The sequence below is a fragment of the Diceros bicornis genome, chromosome 17, assembly GCF_020826845.1.
Source record: "Diceros bicornis minor isolate mBicDic1 chromosome 17, mDicBic1.mat.cur, whole genome shotgun sequence".
In the NCBI taxonomy this organism is placed as follows: Eukaryota; Metazoa; Chordata; class Mammalia; order Perissodactyla; family Rhinocerotidae; genus Diceros; species Diceros bicornis.
Genome location: NC_080756.1, coordinates 24,039,925 through 24,055,661, shown reverse-complemented (window position 1 = coordinate 24,055,661; position 15,737 = coordinate 24,039,925). Strand labels below are relative to the sequence as shown.

The 15,737-nt window shown below is 40.9% G+C and overlaps 1 protein-coding gene across 2 annotated transcripts in view; it reads left to right on the top strand.

Annotated features, from left to right (window-relative positions):
- The window catches only part of ANO6 (anoctamin 6), a 186,124-nt gene that overhangs the window by 138,994 nt on the left and 31,393 nt on the right, over nt 1-15,737 (top strand). For both annotated transcript variants that reach the window (XM_058558450.1, XM_058558451.1), the window contains 2 exons: nt 7,701-7,843; nt 10,415-10,492. In XM_058558450.1, the coding sequence (XP_058414433.1) occupies nt 7,701-7,843; nt 10,415-10,492 (221 nt within the window). The remainder of the gene's footprint in view (nt 1-7,700; nt 7,844-10,414; nt 10,493-15,737) is intronic.

Sequence of the window (15,737 nt, the reverse complement as noted above, 5' to 3'; positions counted from 1 at the left end):
TTCAGGTTTTAGACAGGTGGGGGAAGAAACATCCAGGTCTCTTATTTTGAGACGACAATACATCAATACACGGGACTCACAGAAACAGTTGTTTACAGGTGTCCTTGGTAGTATTTCTCTTTGCAGAGGTGGTGCCTATGAAAGGTCACCAAATGCATCACAGAACAGACAGTCCAATTATTAGACGTGTTAGTTGCCAGACCTGGCTAAAGTGAACTGTAAGATGGCCAAACTTATCTAAAAATTACATTGTCATTCAGACATTTAGCATGTTTGGGCTGGAGATCAAACACTGACCAATATTTGACACATAGACGAATAAGGATCAAATTCATGTATTAAGTTCTTCTGTACTCCTCCATTGTAAAATACATTTTTTTTTCCAGCAAGAGCATAGGTGCTGAACACGTGGGTGGTGAGCACCTTTAACTACTGTCTCTTAACCTTAGCCTCAGCGCTGATTAATAATCTATAAAATTCTGACGCATCTATTAAACTGCATATACTAATGGATGCTGATAGCCCTAATTAAAAAAGACATTCTAAATGAAGCAAAAATACATACTAATTTTGACACTGGAAAAACAAACCTCAAATTCCTAGCTCTCTTTGCTTTCTGTGATCATTAACTACACCCTGTTTATAGAACTGACTTAAACATTTTGAGCTGCTGATTTTATTTCATCAGATTTTAGAATGCAGAACACACTTCAGCACTGCTTGTCGCACCATATGTGTGTCTTAAAGGATATGTATGATGAAGTCTTTAAGTGTCTTATATTGCTTTTCTTGTTACCTCTGCCTAATGAGAACTACTGCTGTGAACCTCTTTATAGAAAGTCTGAAATTGCAGAATTGAAGAGACAGGAGGATCATTGAAGTTTTTCATATCACCATCATCATATTCCTGTAGCTTCTCTTGTGTGTTCAGATGTATGTGGCACTTAGAGTATTTTTCTGCTCCCTAGGAATTATAAAAGTTAAGGGTAGAAAACCTTTTATAATAAATGTAGTGCAAATCATGTACTTACTTGAAAAACGTCCATCCACCCTTTTAGGCCAAGCCAGCCCACCCATTCATACCAACTCACAGAGTCCTAAATAGCAACCCCTGGTTGAAGTAAAGGTTCTGAACATATCCTCCTCTCCTCAGTCCTTGTTGCTTCTTAGCTACTTCTATATGATTCTCCTTGGCTCCAGGCTCTTGGCTGCATGATTACAATTTTTAATTTTGGCCTTTGAGTTCTAGGCTGGGCCTAGTGGTTTCCAGAAAAACACCAGACACCTGGCTCATAAGAGTAGGAGAGGGTGAATCAGGAAGCCTGACTAGCTGCACTTGGAGATTAGGAAATGGCTGTTGCAATTGTTCGTTCCAGATCTCTGCTGCGCCTCCTGGGTCCACACCAGCAAATAATGCAGCTCCTATAGCCACCTCTGCCTCCATTCAACTTGGTTTCTGATTTAAGTGACACACAAATGCATTTGGTGGGCATTTTTTAAAATCATATCTGGAAGCCTAGGTGCAAGAGAGTCTGAAAAATGTAGTTTTTGACCTTTTAGTCTTTCATTGAGAAAGTTGGAATAAAGGCTGAGCAAACTCATCTACCTTATCTACCTCTGTGAGTGACGAGGTCTCTATAATTTCAAGGCCCAATAAAAGGTCCCAGCCCTTCAGCAGAACCAGAACACTCCCACAATGTACCTCTTGTCCTTAGATGTTGCTGGATATAACCACCAGCACTTTACTTATCTGATCACCTTTGGTGTACAGTCAGTCATGCATCGCTGAACGACGGGGATACGTTCTGAGAAATGCATCATTAGGCAATTTCACTGTTGGGCAAACATCATAGAGTGTACTTACACAAACCTAGATGGTATAGCCTTCTACACACCTAGGCTATATGGTACTAATCTTACGTGACCACAGTTGTGTACACAGTCTGTCATTGAAACGTCATTATGTGGTGCATGACTGTATATAGGCCTCTTCTTCATCTGATGCATACTTTCTCTAAATGTAATAATATCATGATTAAAAGGACAAGCTGCTCTTGATTCCCAGGTCCTAGGCAGCCTTCCCTCTTCTCTCATTATATGTTATGTAAGAGTCCTAACTGTGTCCCTCTAATCAACAAGAGCTTTGTGGTGTGTGGTTTGCCAGAGAATGTAAGTACAGTGCACCCCACTGGAGCTCTACCAGTGGTTTCATTACGGAGAGAGAGCATAAAATTCAGAATAGGAAATTCCTGTCCAACATTCATACACAGTCACCCCAGGTCCTGGTGCTCAATCTGGGACACACATCAATGTGAGTCAGCAGTGACCTAGCCCAGGAGTGTTCCAAAACAGTGGGTGGTTATACTAAGCTACCAGTGTCTTCCATGGACCCTGCAAAGTCCTTGGCTGTGTGAAATGAGGAACTAAGAAACTCCCCCTCATTCCTGCAACTCCCAGGGTTTTCACCTTCAAGGTTGAAGGTTTGCTTACAACTCATTATTTTTCATCAGGTCATTTCTTGCTTGCATGGCAGTCCTATGACTTCCTAGGCAGAACTGCTCTTGAAGTTCAGGATTTGGTAGACAGTAAAGTTCAGGATTTTACCCCTTATGTAAAAGGATAAAAAGGAGGAAGGGGAAGGGTATCCACTTGTTCTTCCCTTATAACACTGGTTAGAATTGCTTATGTTGCTTTTTGTGAGAAAAGTAAATTTATTTTCATAAATCGTCTCCTGTTGATACTGTTACTAGATAGATACTGAGTAAATAAATATCTATTATCCTTCCATTTTAAAGATGAGGAAAATGACACAGAGAGATTAAGCAAATTACCCAAGGCCCCAAAGACAGAAAGTGATAAGCATGAATAAGAGCTCTGCAAATAATTTGGTTGTCATCAGCCTTTCGATCATTGACAAAATGCAGTGTATGTTAATAAAGTTGTAGCAAGCTTTTAGAAAGATGCAGAAATATTTATTTTGATTGATATAATTGCACTCTTTTGTCTGGGGCTCTGAAAGATAGGAATGGGTTAGAAAATGTTGGTTCTGCCTCACCTGACACAGTTAGTATAAACCCTTCTTTCTGTAACAGGAATAAGTGAGCACCAGGCTTCCAGCCTCATTTTAACAGGCTTGGGAGAGAAGTCCTGGTTCCTTCATTTCTACCTGCCTGTAGGTGCCAAAATGCACAGGACTTTGATGTCCTTCATCACCATGTTTGAAGATGTAAATTCATGAATGTAAGCTGCTTTTCTTATAGAATGAAAAGTAACTTTACTTTGTAGAGAAGGTAACTGAGGATTTTCTCCATTGAAAATCAGTAAAAGAATTTCAAAAACATCTGTATTTCTAATATTTAGATTAAAATTGCAAAATTTAGAGGGATTATGGGAACACAAGAAGATACCTAGAGTGGCTTCAGGGAGATTTGTCCAGGCTGCTGGGCTCATAAAGAGGCCATACTGGGCCAGACACCCCATCCCATCCACAATCCCTTTCCTGAGGTTGGGAAGGGCCAGACTTTCCCCTGGTGTGTGGTCCTGGTGCTTCGAATGGATTGTGAGGTGAAGAGACCACACATGATGATTCTTTCAGTCTGTCCACCCTGAACTCCTCCCAGCAGTCAAGGAGCTAGCACTATCACAGCCTCACCAGTAAACTGTCACATCCTCCATGGATTATTCTTCATCTCATGTTATCCGGGCCCGAGTGGACTAGAGTAGCAGAGTGGTGGAAAGTGGGCGGTCATGCACAGAGAGGAGCAGCTGGAGTCAGCTGGGCCCTGTGAGTGGATGCGTCCATCCTTCGGGGGCCCGGGTGGTGGGGGTCCTCCAGTTCATTCATTCAGCTAATGTTTATTCAGTGCCTGCTGTGCGCTAACGTTTTAGCTGTGAACGAAACAAAATCCCCACCCTCGTGAAGGTGGCATTCTAGTGAGCCTGATAAAAAATAAACACAGAAGCAAATATAGGTCAGGATGCATGAGTGCTATCTATTTTGAAGTGCAGAAATTGAGGTCAGCAGACGGAATAAGTGCCCTTTTTGGGAGAATGTACACTACCACTGGACTGATTTCATAGTTACAGAGGGGCAGACAGATTGAAAGAACTTCAGGGGTGGAGGGTATGTGCAATGCTGGTGATAGAATTCTCAGGTAAATTAAAAAGTAGGGCTCTTCTGTTTGGTGGGGATGCGTGGTGTTTATTAAGGAGATGCTGAGCCTATGTCGTGCTGCTTCATATGCAGCCCAAGAAGGGTTGGCTCATGGGTGACTTCCTCCTCCCAGCAGGGGTCTCTTTGGGGAGTATCTGCCACAGGAGGCCAGCATGGGTCAGGTGGGGAGCAGGACCAGCCAGTCACAGCTTGGTCACAGAGTTACCTAATGGCCTCAAGGCTTTCGTCCCATTGATAGCTCAGTTCCCCCTGGGTGGGCACAAGGGCACCAATGGCTGGGCAGTTTCTCAGTATGGAGGCACCCTTCTCCATGCTGAATACTCAACAGCGTGGGCCCCTTGCCTTGGCTGTGGTCTTGGCTAGACAAGGTGGTGGGATAGCTGAGTTAATGAGATGTGGGTGCCACACTTCCATTCTCACAGAGAGGTCTATTTTTGAAGGTTCTGGTCAGGGAGCACAGATACTCTCTTACCTGTAAGTGAGGAACAAGCTCTTTCAGTCTGGGAAGAAGGTACTAAGTCCGGGCCGGCCCCGTGGCTTAGCGGTTAAGTGCGTGTGCTCTGCTGCTGGCGCCCTGGGTTCGGATCCCGGGTGCGCACCGACGCACCGCTTCTCCGGCCATGCTGAGGCTGCGTCCCATATACAGCAACTAGAAGGACGTGCAGCTATGACATAGAACTATCTACTGGGGCTTTAGGGGAGAAAAATAAATAAAATAACATTATAAAAAAAAAAAAAAGAAAGTACTAAGTCCAAGTACACAGGAAAGATGCACGAGCAGAAGAGAAAGAGGGCTTTCCTGAGGGGAGCAGCCAAATCAGTCCCCCTATCTGGGGTCTGACAGGCGAGCCAGCTAAATCCATCGTAAAGCCAGTGGATTACAATGTAAACTACAACTTGGCAAGGGGGATGATTCCTATGTAAAGCGGCTAGGAGGCCTCACATAACTCCTGCACTGGGCTTCAGAGTTACAAAGGGGGACTAGCTTCCTTCCAGCTCCCCAGCCCAGTAGGAGATAAGAAGTGGTCTCCCCTGCTAACTGAGTTCTATGCCTCTGTTAACAGCAGCATCTACAGCCCTGTCTTCCCTTGTAAACCTCCGGGTAGCCACAGTGATGGCATCGTGAGGGTTGGTGTACCCACAGAGACAGTGCGTGGGGCAGAGGGCAGTTACTAGCATTATGTCCCGGAGGAGTGCCAGAATCACACGCTGGGAAAGAAAGCAGTGATAACATCTAAGCAAAGATTGGGTGCTGTGGTACAGAGCTGAGGAAAGGTGGGTTATGGAGCAGGCAACTTGGGGCAGTACCATGTAGAAAGAAGAGCCTGGGCTCTGGAGCCACGAATGCCTGGCTTCAATTCCTAACTCCAACACTGTAATCTCAGGCGTGTAGTTGAACCTTTCTGTGCCTCTGTTTCTTGGTGTCTAAATTGGGATAGTGATAGCAATTACCTCAGAGGGTTGTGAGGGCCTTTACAGACTCTATGTCATTAAGCTCACAGCAGCCTTTGAGGTGGGTTCAATTTCCCCCATTTTACAGAGAGGGAAATGGGGGTTCAGAAAGTTCAGTAGTCATATATCTAATAATTGTCACAACCAAAACTTGAACTTCCAATGTCCAGGTTATTTCTACTCTCACTCATGGTTATTGGAAATTAGTAAAGTCCAAAACAAACACTGTTGGGAAGTGGGTGCTTTAAACATTTCCATTGTCTTCGCCACTGGGAGTGTTGAGTTCAAGCTCCTCACAGCCTCTCTTTGCTCTACTCCAGTGATTCTCAATCCTGACTGCTTAGTAGAGCTGTAAAAAACAAAAACCAATGCACAGGTCCCATTCCAGACCAATAAAATGAGAATCTCAGGGGTGGTGTCTGGACTCCGTGTTATTTAAAAGCTCCCAGGTGCCTCTCATGTGCAGCCAGGGTGAGAACTACCCCTCCACACCTCGTTTAGTGATCTCGTCCCTCATGGCCCCAGTTACCAGCTAAAACAGTAAAACTTCCTGGCTCAGCCCAGATCTTTCTTCCGAGTTCTGGCCTTTCACCTGCCTACTGAACGTCTCTCCTGTGGCCTGCAGGCACCTGATCAGAACTGAACCAGTTGTCCTCTCTCTCAGAGTTGCTCCTGTTACTGCCCTTAGTTCAGGGAATGGCACTGGAGTTTAGGACATCACCCAAGCCAGAGACCTGGCCGGCCTCCATGACCTCTTCCTCCTCCTTCTATCACACCTGCATCCATTTCATCTGCCTGCTAAACATGCCATCTTCTCTCTCCTGGCCAAAGCAGGCCTCCTCACATCCCTGCTGGTAGGTCTCTCTGCCTCTCGTTTCTCTCTAGACCACCTTCAATGTCTGCCCCACTTTTAAGTTAAAATTGGAACTCCTTTCAAGGCACACAAAGTGCTTTGTGATGTGCGCCTGTGGATCTCCCCACCCGGCCGCCCCATGTTCCTCATCACACCGTATGCTCACTTCCAGACTGTTTGCAGTTCCTGGAAAGTACCTGGCTCTCTGTGGCCTCCTTGCCTTTGCACGTGTAGCTCCCTAGGGGGAAATGGCCTTAACATTCCACCTTGACCCGATCAGCTCTTAGTCATTTCAGACCTCACTGCAGTGGTCCCCTCCTCTGGGAGAGCCTTGGTTACGTATTCTGGCTCTGTGTGCCTAAAGCAACCTGTGCTTACCTTTATCATAATAGTCTAGTGTAACTATCACTTCACCATCATTCCCACACACCTAGGAGCTCCTTCAAGTAGGGGCTGTGTCTTTTTTCTCTTTATTCTCAGCACATAGTAGAGACTCAAAAAATATTTGTGGATGAAACAGTGGTAATTCCAGAATATCTAAGAAGGGCTTAGTGGTAGCAGTCTGCTTGGAAGAAGGGCCTAGGGATTTACCCTGAAACTACATTTTCAATTAACTTTTAATTTTGTCTTAGAATTTTAAGTTAAAAATCTTGAGAAATGATGAAGATTTCTAAAAATTATTTTATTCTTACTTTAGACAAGATTGTGAAAAATATCAGTTTTCCATATTTAAGAATATTATTATTTTAATTTGGGGTGGGTAGAGTGGTGGTAAACAGAGAGATTTGGTGTCTAGTAAAGAGTCCCCCACACCAGACCCTTAGGAAGGAAGAGAGGGAGAGGGATGTAGGCAAGAGCAGACTGAAGGAGGGACGGTGAACTGCTTTTGAATTATGATAGTTATTTGTCGTTTTTAGTTGGCAATCAAGTGCTGGTAGCAGATGCTTTAGCATTAGACACACTCACATGCCTTCTGACCATCACATTATTACCTTTCCCATAGGCTATAGTCTGTGTTCATAAGTTGACTAAATTATCAACATTTTCTAAAGAAAAACAACATTAACCCATTTTTCTCTCTTTAAATATTAGTGGCACCTATAAATTAGATTTTACTGACCATATCCAAAAGTATTATGGGTAACTAATATTGTTCAATACAGATTTCTGAACCATCAGTCATCATTGAAGATCCAAATGATGCTATTCTTTCTCTGTTAGTTACCTTGTTTTTGGAGTTTTGGAAGCGGCGCCAGGCGGAGCTTGAGTATGAATGGGACACTGTTGAGTTACAGCAGGAAGAACAACCCCGTCCAGAATATGAGGCACGGTGTACTCATGTGGTGATCAATGAGATTACTCAGGTAAGGAGGATGTGATTTAGATGCGATTTAGTCTATTTATGGCAAGGGTTCTCAACCTTGGCTGCACATTGGAATCACCTGGGGACCTTAAACAATATGGATGCCTGGCTTCCATCACTACATACTCTGATGGTACTTAGTGGCCTGGGGTGTGTTCTGGGCACAGGAGTTTTTTAAAGCTCCTCTGGTGATTCCAATGTGCAGCCAAGGTGAAGAAGCACTGCTTAGAACAGTGGACATGGGAGATAAATGAGGTTCCTTCTTTTATAATAAAAGTAAAAAAACAAAAATTAGACTCTGACATAAATGGGTAAGACAAGACGCATTGGTTTGTGTCCTTTCTGAATACCAGTAAAAAATGCAAAAAAAAAAAATAGACTCTATGACATAGATGTTTAAGAAAAGCTGCATTGGGTTTTATAGTTGATTCTCAATTTTTCACATGCGCCTTCATTATTATAGCCCCTCTTTTTTTTTCTTCTTTCTTATTTACTAGTCTTTTTTTTTTTGTGTGTGAGGAATATCAGCCCTGAGCTAACATCCATGCTAATCCTCCTCTTTTTGCTGAAGAAGACCAGCCCTGAGCTAACATCTATTGCCAATCCTCCTCCTTTTTTTCCCTTTTTCTCCCCAAAGCCCCAGTAGATAGTTGTATGTCATCGTTGCACATCCTTCTAGTTGGTATATGTGGGACGCCGCCTCAGCATGGCTGGACAAGCAGTGTGTTGGTGCACGCCCGGGATCCGAACCCGGGCTGCCAGTAGCAGAGCGCATGCACTTAGCCGCCAAGCCATGGGGCCAGCCCTACAGCCCCTTTTTCATCCTAAACTAGCTGCCCCTTTGTGTTGTACTAAGCCTCAGTCACTGCTCCACCTTCTGGTTGGGATGTGCACAGAATAGTGTGGCTCTTATCCTAAGGAAGGAGAAAGGATGGAGGAAGAAGGGAAACATTTTTTGAAGTTTAACTAGGTTCAGGCACCATGCTAGGCATTTTATATGATTGGAAAGGTAAACTTGTTGCTGCAAAATAAAAAATAAAACTATGTATCTCTGTATAAATATTCCAAAGCCAGTGGAAGATGATTTTTGAATCATCTGCATTATTTCTTCTTCCATCAACAGAAAATTTAGAGGTGATTGTACTGGCAGTCATCAGCATAAGGACAGTAGGTTTGGAATACGAATAACTCTTGGAAACAAAATGCTTTTACCAAGAGCATCTGAAAACGTCCCCAACTGTAGATTTTATAAATTGAATCACAGATTTACAGAATGTTGGCTCTAAAATAGACTGGAGGGAACAGTTCAACCTCCTCATTTTATGAATGGAAAAAAATGAGGTTCAGTTATCAACAGAAGGTGACAATTGTGTTTTACAATGTAACAAGCTTCAAATAATCTCCATTATGAGTAGTTGCCACTGTTTACTACGGAAGATGGAGTCAAAGCATGTGTTGTTGAAAGGTTGTACATTCAGAAATGAAAGCTGAAACTTAGAAAAATTAGATGTTTATAACATCTTTTGAGTACTGGAAAACAAAAGCTTACAATATTGGCAGCATAGGAAAAATACTGAAGAAAAGACAATTTGGTAATTAAACCTGCCAGTTTTAAATTTAAAATTGCCAACTAATGAGTTAAATTTCCGTTTGAACGTTGCTTATTAAAAAAATGAAGATGAAGGTTCAAGTTTCTTGACCTTTCTTCCTCATTTTACTCTTGTTGGTAATACATCCTCTGTTGGTTTAGAGAGGCCTGTAGTGTGGTGGTGAAGTCTTGGGAATGCAAGAGTTGAATTCAAATCCAAACACAGCAGCTTACTAGCTGAATGATCTTGGACAAATTATTTAACTTCTCTGTGCCATAGTTGCCTCAACTGTAAAATGGGGATAAAAGAGTTGCTTCCTCATATGATTGTAGGAAGGATTAATTCATTTAATGTGTAGAACCTGCTTAGAATAGTACCTGGCACAGAGTAAATGCCATGTAAGTATTGGCAGCTATTCTACAATAGCTACTCTTACAATCCAGGTAAATCTTGAGAAGTACTGATTTCTTCTCTTAAAATTTCAAATATAGTCATATAAACTATAAAATGGAAACTTCAAAAATTCTTTAAAAATTCATAGTTATGCCGAATTAATATATAAAGCTCAACTAAGAAACACATAATAGATACGTAATATTTGCAGACATCTGTGAAGTTTTTTGTCCTGCATGGGCTCTGTGCTATCATTGCAGCCACTTCTGAAATCGAAGACAAGCTCAGGAGTGTAGCTTTACACCTTGGCTTCGTCGGATGTCCAAACTCCTGAGCTCAGGTCCCGGCAGATAAACAGTTTATTATTCACGCTTACATTTTCAACAAATATGGAAATGAACACTGCACATGTTTTGTTTCTATGTTTGAAATTGTTAACAAACAACATGCAATTAAAGTAAGGAGGCTGTGTTTGAAAACTAAATTTAAAAAAAATTAAGCCAAGGATTTAGTGAGTGATTAGAAGAAAAATCATTTCATTGGAGTGAACCCCTTGATTGAGTAAACTTTTTTTTTTTTTTTTTGATTAGGAAGAAGAGCGTATTCCCTATACTGCCTGCGGAAAATGTATACGTATAACCCTGTGTGCAAGTGCTGTCTTGTTCTGGGTAAGAGTCTGTCACAAATTTTTTAATATCTAATTTTATGTATGTATTTATGTATTTATGTATGTATGTGAGGAAGATTAGCCCTGAGCTAACATCTGTTGCCAATCTTGCTCTTTTTGCTGAGGGAGATTGGCCCTGGGCTAACATCTGTGCCTATCTTTCTCTACTTTATATGGGACGCCGCCACAGCATGGCTTGATGAGCGGTGCGTCAGTGCACACCCAGGATCCAAACCTGCGAACCCGAGGCCACTGCAGCAGAGTGCACGTACTTAACGGATACGCCACCGGGTCGGCCCCTTAATATCTAATTGTATTTTATTTTATTTTTGTTTTGTTTATTGCGGTAACATTGGTTTACAACATTGCATAAATTTCAGGTGTTCATCATTATACTTCTATTTCTGCATGGATTACATCATGTTCTCATGTTCACCACCCAAATACTAATTACAACCCATCACCACATACATGTGCCTAATTATCCCTTTCGCCCTCCTCCCTCCCCTCTTCCCCTCTGGTAACCATCAATCCAATCTCTGTCTCTGTGTGTTTGTTGTTATTATCTACTACTTAATGAGTGAGATCATATGGTTTTTGACCTTCTCCCTCTGACTTATTTCACTTTGCATAATACCCTCAATGTCCATCCATGTTGTCACAAATGGCTGGATTTCATCATTTCTTATGGCTGAGTAGTATTCCATTGTGTATATATACCACAACTTCTTTATCCATTCGTCCCTTGATGGGCACTTAGTTTGCTTCCAAGTCTTGGCTATTGTGAATAACGCTGCAATGAACACAGGGGTGCATGTATCTTTATGCATTGGTGTTTTCAAGTTCTGTGGATAAATACCCCAGCAGTGGAATAGCTGGATCGTATGGTAGTTCTATCCTTAATTTTTTGACGAATCGCCATACTGTTTTCCATAGTGGCTGCACCAGTTTGCACTCCCACCAGCAGTGTATGAGAGTTCCCTTCTCTCCACATCCTCTCCAACACTTGTTGTTTCCTGTCTTGTTAATTATAGCCATTCTGATGGGCATGAGGTGATATCTCATTGAAGTTTTGATTTGCATTTCCCTGATAGTTAATGATGTTGAACATCTTTTCATGTGCCTGTTGGCCATCTGTATATCTTCTTTGGAGAAATGTCTGTTCAGATCTTTACCCCATTTTTTAATTGGGTTGTTAGTTTTTTTGTTGTTGAGATGCATGAGTTCTTTATATATTTTGGAGATTAACCCCTTACCTGATGTATGGTTTGCAAATATCTTCTCCCAATTGTTAGGTTGTCTTTTCGTTTTGTTGATGGTTTCCTTTGCTGTGCAGAAGCTTTTTAGTTTGATGTAGTCCCATTTGTTTATTTTTTCTTTTCTTTTCTTTTTTTTTTGTGAGGAAGATCAGCCCTGAGCTAACATCCATGCCAGTCCTCTTTTTGCTGAGGAAGACCGGCCCTGAGCTAACATCTATTGCCAACCCTCCTCCTTTTTTTTCCCTTTTTCTGCCCAAAGCTCCAGTAAATAGTTGTATGTCAGAGTTGCACATCCTTCTAGTTGCTATATGTGGGATGCAGCCTCAGCATGGCCGGACAAGCGGTGCGTCGGTGCGGGCCCGGGATCCGAACCCCGGCCACCAGTAGTGGAGTGCGCGCACTTACCGGCCAAGCCATGGGGCTGGCCCCTGTTTATTTTTTCTGTTGTTTCTCTTGCCCGGTCAGACATAGTGCTTGAAAATATGTTGCTAAAACCGATGTTGAAGAGCTTACTGCCTATGTTTTCTTCTAGAAGTTTCATAGTTTCAGGTCTTACATTCAACTCATTAATCCATTTTGAGTTAATTTTTGTGTATGGTGTAAGGTAAGGGTCTACTTTCATTTTTTTGTATGTGGCTGTCCAGTTTTCCCAACACCATTTGTTGAAGAGTCTTTGCTTTCTCCATTGTATGCTCTTGGCTCCTTTGTTGAAGATTAGCTGTCCATAATATCTAATTTTAAATGTTGAGGAAACTAAAAACCAAGCCGGAGAATATGTAGCCTAATAGGGAGAATTGTTTCCAGAGAATTACTTAGCCACCATGTGGAGCAACTCTCAAGGTTTCAAAATATTGATCTTTTCTCAGTGGTTCTTCAGAGTTCTTTCCCATCATTTGTTTAAATCAGATCAATGGTTTGGGATTTTCCAGTTTCTGGAGAAGAGACCAAATGGGAGGCAGTCAGAATTCTAAAATTTTCCAACAGTAACAATTAAAATAAAATGTCTAGGAGTAGCCTTAACAAAAAGATAATAGGACCTATCAAAGAAAACATAAAAACTACTGGAAGACATAGAGGTCTTAAACAAATGATTCTCAATAAAAAGATAATATTTCTAAAATATCAGAACTTATGAAATTAATTTTTATTATTAATAAAATCATATTAGTAATATAATGAGATTTTATTGGCTAAAGAATAGCCAGATTAGTGAATAGGACGTGAAGCCCAGATACAGACCCTGATATCAGTGGTAATTTAATATATGAGAAGGGAGGCATTATAAATCAGTGGGATAAGGAAAGATTATTCAGTAAATGGTAATGGAACACTTGTTAGCTATTTGGGAAAAAAGTAAGGATTGAAACCATACTAATAACCACATACTGTAGTAAGTTACAGAAACAAAGTAACAGTATAAAAAACTAGAAATAAATATTGATGAATATACAATCTCTAGATGTAAAAAGACTTTCTAAACCTAATAGCAATAGAAGAAGTTTCAGAGGAAAATATTTAAAGATTTCCAGACATCAAAGTCATCCTAAGTTTGAACAAAACACCAGAAGAAATATTGTCAACAAATAGGGCAAAGTGTTAATATCTTCAATACATAGAGTCTGGAGCATTTCTAAGATAACACTAAAGATCCCAGGAGCTAAGGAGGCAGAGAAACATGAAGACACATTCACAAAAGGAAAAATATCATGGCAAATGTCAACTCTCAATAGTAATTGAATTGGTGCACATTAAAGTGAAATATGATTTTTCACCTCTTAAGTGATAAGGCTTAGTGTGTGTGAGGATGAAATGCAGTGATCAGCTCCTCTCTCATACCTAGGCTGTTGGAATTGGACATGCTCTGGCCTTCTTAGAAGCCAGGTTGTCAGTACATATCAAGAGTCAAAAATATTCATATGCTTTAATCCACTAATTCAGCTTTTAAAAACTTTTAATCAGGAAACATCTCAAAATGGTAAGTAAAAGTAAAGAGTTTGTCACAGACATATTTATTTCACATATATATATACATCTTAGCTAAGATATCCTACTTCCAACCCTTTGTACAGTGGAATATTGTGCAGCCATGAAAAAGTATGTCCATGAAAATATTTTATGACATGTAAAAATGTTATGGTTATGAGAGGCTTAGCGAAAGGATAAAATTAATGTATAAAATGATTTTCAGTATGCCAACAATGCATAGTTTTGAAGGAATTATGCCTATGTGTAGATAATAGATACATTTTTTCCTATTTTTCTTTGTATTTTGTTCTTTATTTTGATAGTTAGGAGTCTTTCAGTTGTAGGTGACAGAAAATCAATCTCTGATTAGTTTATACAGCAACAACAAAAATGAGAGTGAACGGGATTTATTGGTTCCTGTAACTGAAAATCCCAGGTTTGAGGTATGGCTTCAGTCAAGGATAGATACTGCAGCCCAGATGATGTTATGGGCTATGTTTTGTTCTGTCTTCATTCTGCATATTGTGATCTCCTGGTATGGTGGTTCTAGGCACTCCCTTATGGTCACAAAATGGCTGCAGCATTCCAGATCTCACGTCATATCCAAGCCAAGAGAGATTTCTTTTAGCATTTTCCTCTATTGACAGAGGAAGCTTCCCTGTCTCTTTCCCGTGGGCACTAGCAGATATCTCCTCACATCTCAATGGCTCTTATTAGGTTGTCTTTGAATCAATTGCTGAGGCCAATAGGATGAGATACCTATTTGTCTCAAGTCAATTAGGATCTACCTCTGAAGTCCAAGGAAGCAGGGGAGAGTCCAGTCCAAACCACAGGACTGCAAGTGGAGGAGCAGTTATTCCCCCAAAGCAAAATCTGGGTCCTCTTCTAAGACTGGGAACAGATCCAGGGCAGCAGAAGCAACCAGTATCCACTACAGGGTACTTTCAAATTTTCTACAATGAACACGCATTAAAGTTATGATCGGAAAAGTATATTAAAGTATAATCAGAAAAGATATGTAAGAAACTTGAGGAAGGAGAAGGAAAAGCTTCCTGGCCTCCTATGAAGAAATATCGAACCCATCAAGTGCCCCGAAGAACTATGGAAACATATCAAGTTTGTAAAAGCTCTGAAATGAATTAGAATTCATTACATAAACCATGTGGGAGGCAGTGCCATGTTGAGGTTAGTGTGTCTTTGTAGTTTTTGAGTATCTCAGTTCTTTCACTTACTATTTGCTTAATTTGGGGCAAATTGCTTAATCTCTCTGTGGCTCCATTTACTTATCTGTAAGAGAGATATAATACTACCTACCTCACAGGGTTGTTGTGAGGATTTGAAAAGTAGATGTGTGCTGAGGTGAACAGTAAGCATTTAAAGAATCTTAACTATTATAATTACTTAATACTTTAAAACATTATTATGAAGATAATTTTTTAAAATACGTACTATTTAAATGACCTTTTCTGTGTTGTGCTGAGGGAATAAGACTCAATACAGCTTCTCTAATAGTACATTTTTCTCAGCCTTGGCTAATTTTCACATACACTCACACACACACACACACACACACACACACACACAAATGTTATTCCTTTCACAAATATTAAGCCTTAACTATGAAAGAAAGGAGATAATGAGAGAGATTAGAAGAGGAAATATAATGCCTTCTCTATACACTCGTGGCTCAAAAAGTAGGAAAAGCATCTTGCTAACTCTTTGGTTGCCATAATCATAGCTAACATTTATGTGGTATTTTTCATGTGCATTTTAATGTTCTAAGTGTTTTTACCAGTAGTAACTTGTTGAGTCCTCACAACAATCCTATAAGTAGTTGCTATTATTATCCTCCTATTATATGGATGAGGAAATGGAAGCCCCAAAAGGTTAAGTCATTTGCACCAGGTCCCACAGTTCGTGGCAGAGCCGGGATTCAAATGCAGGAGTCGGGCTCCAGGACTGCGCCTCTAATCACCCCCCTTTACTGCTCTCCACAGGTGGAAACCAGCCTCTCTCTTCGAC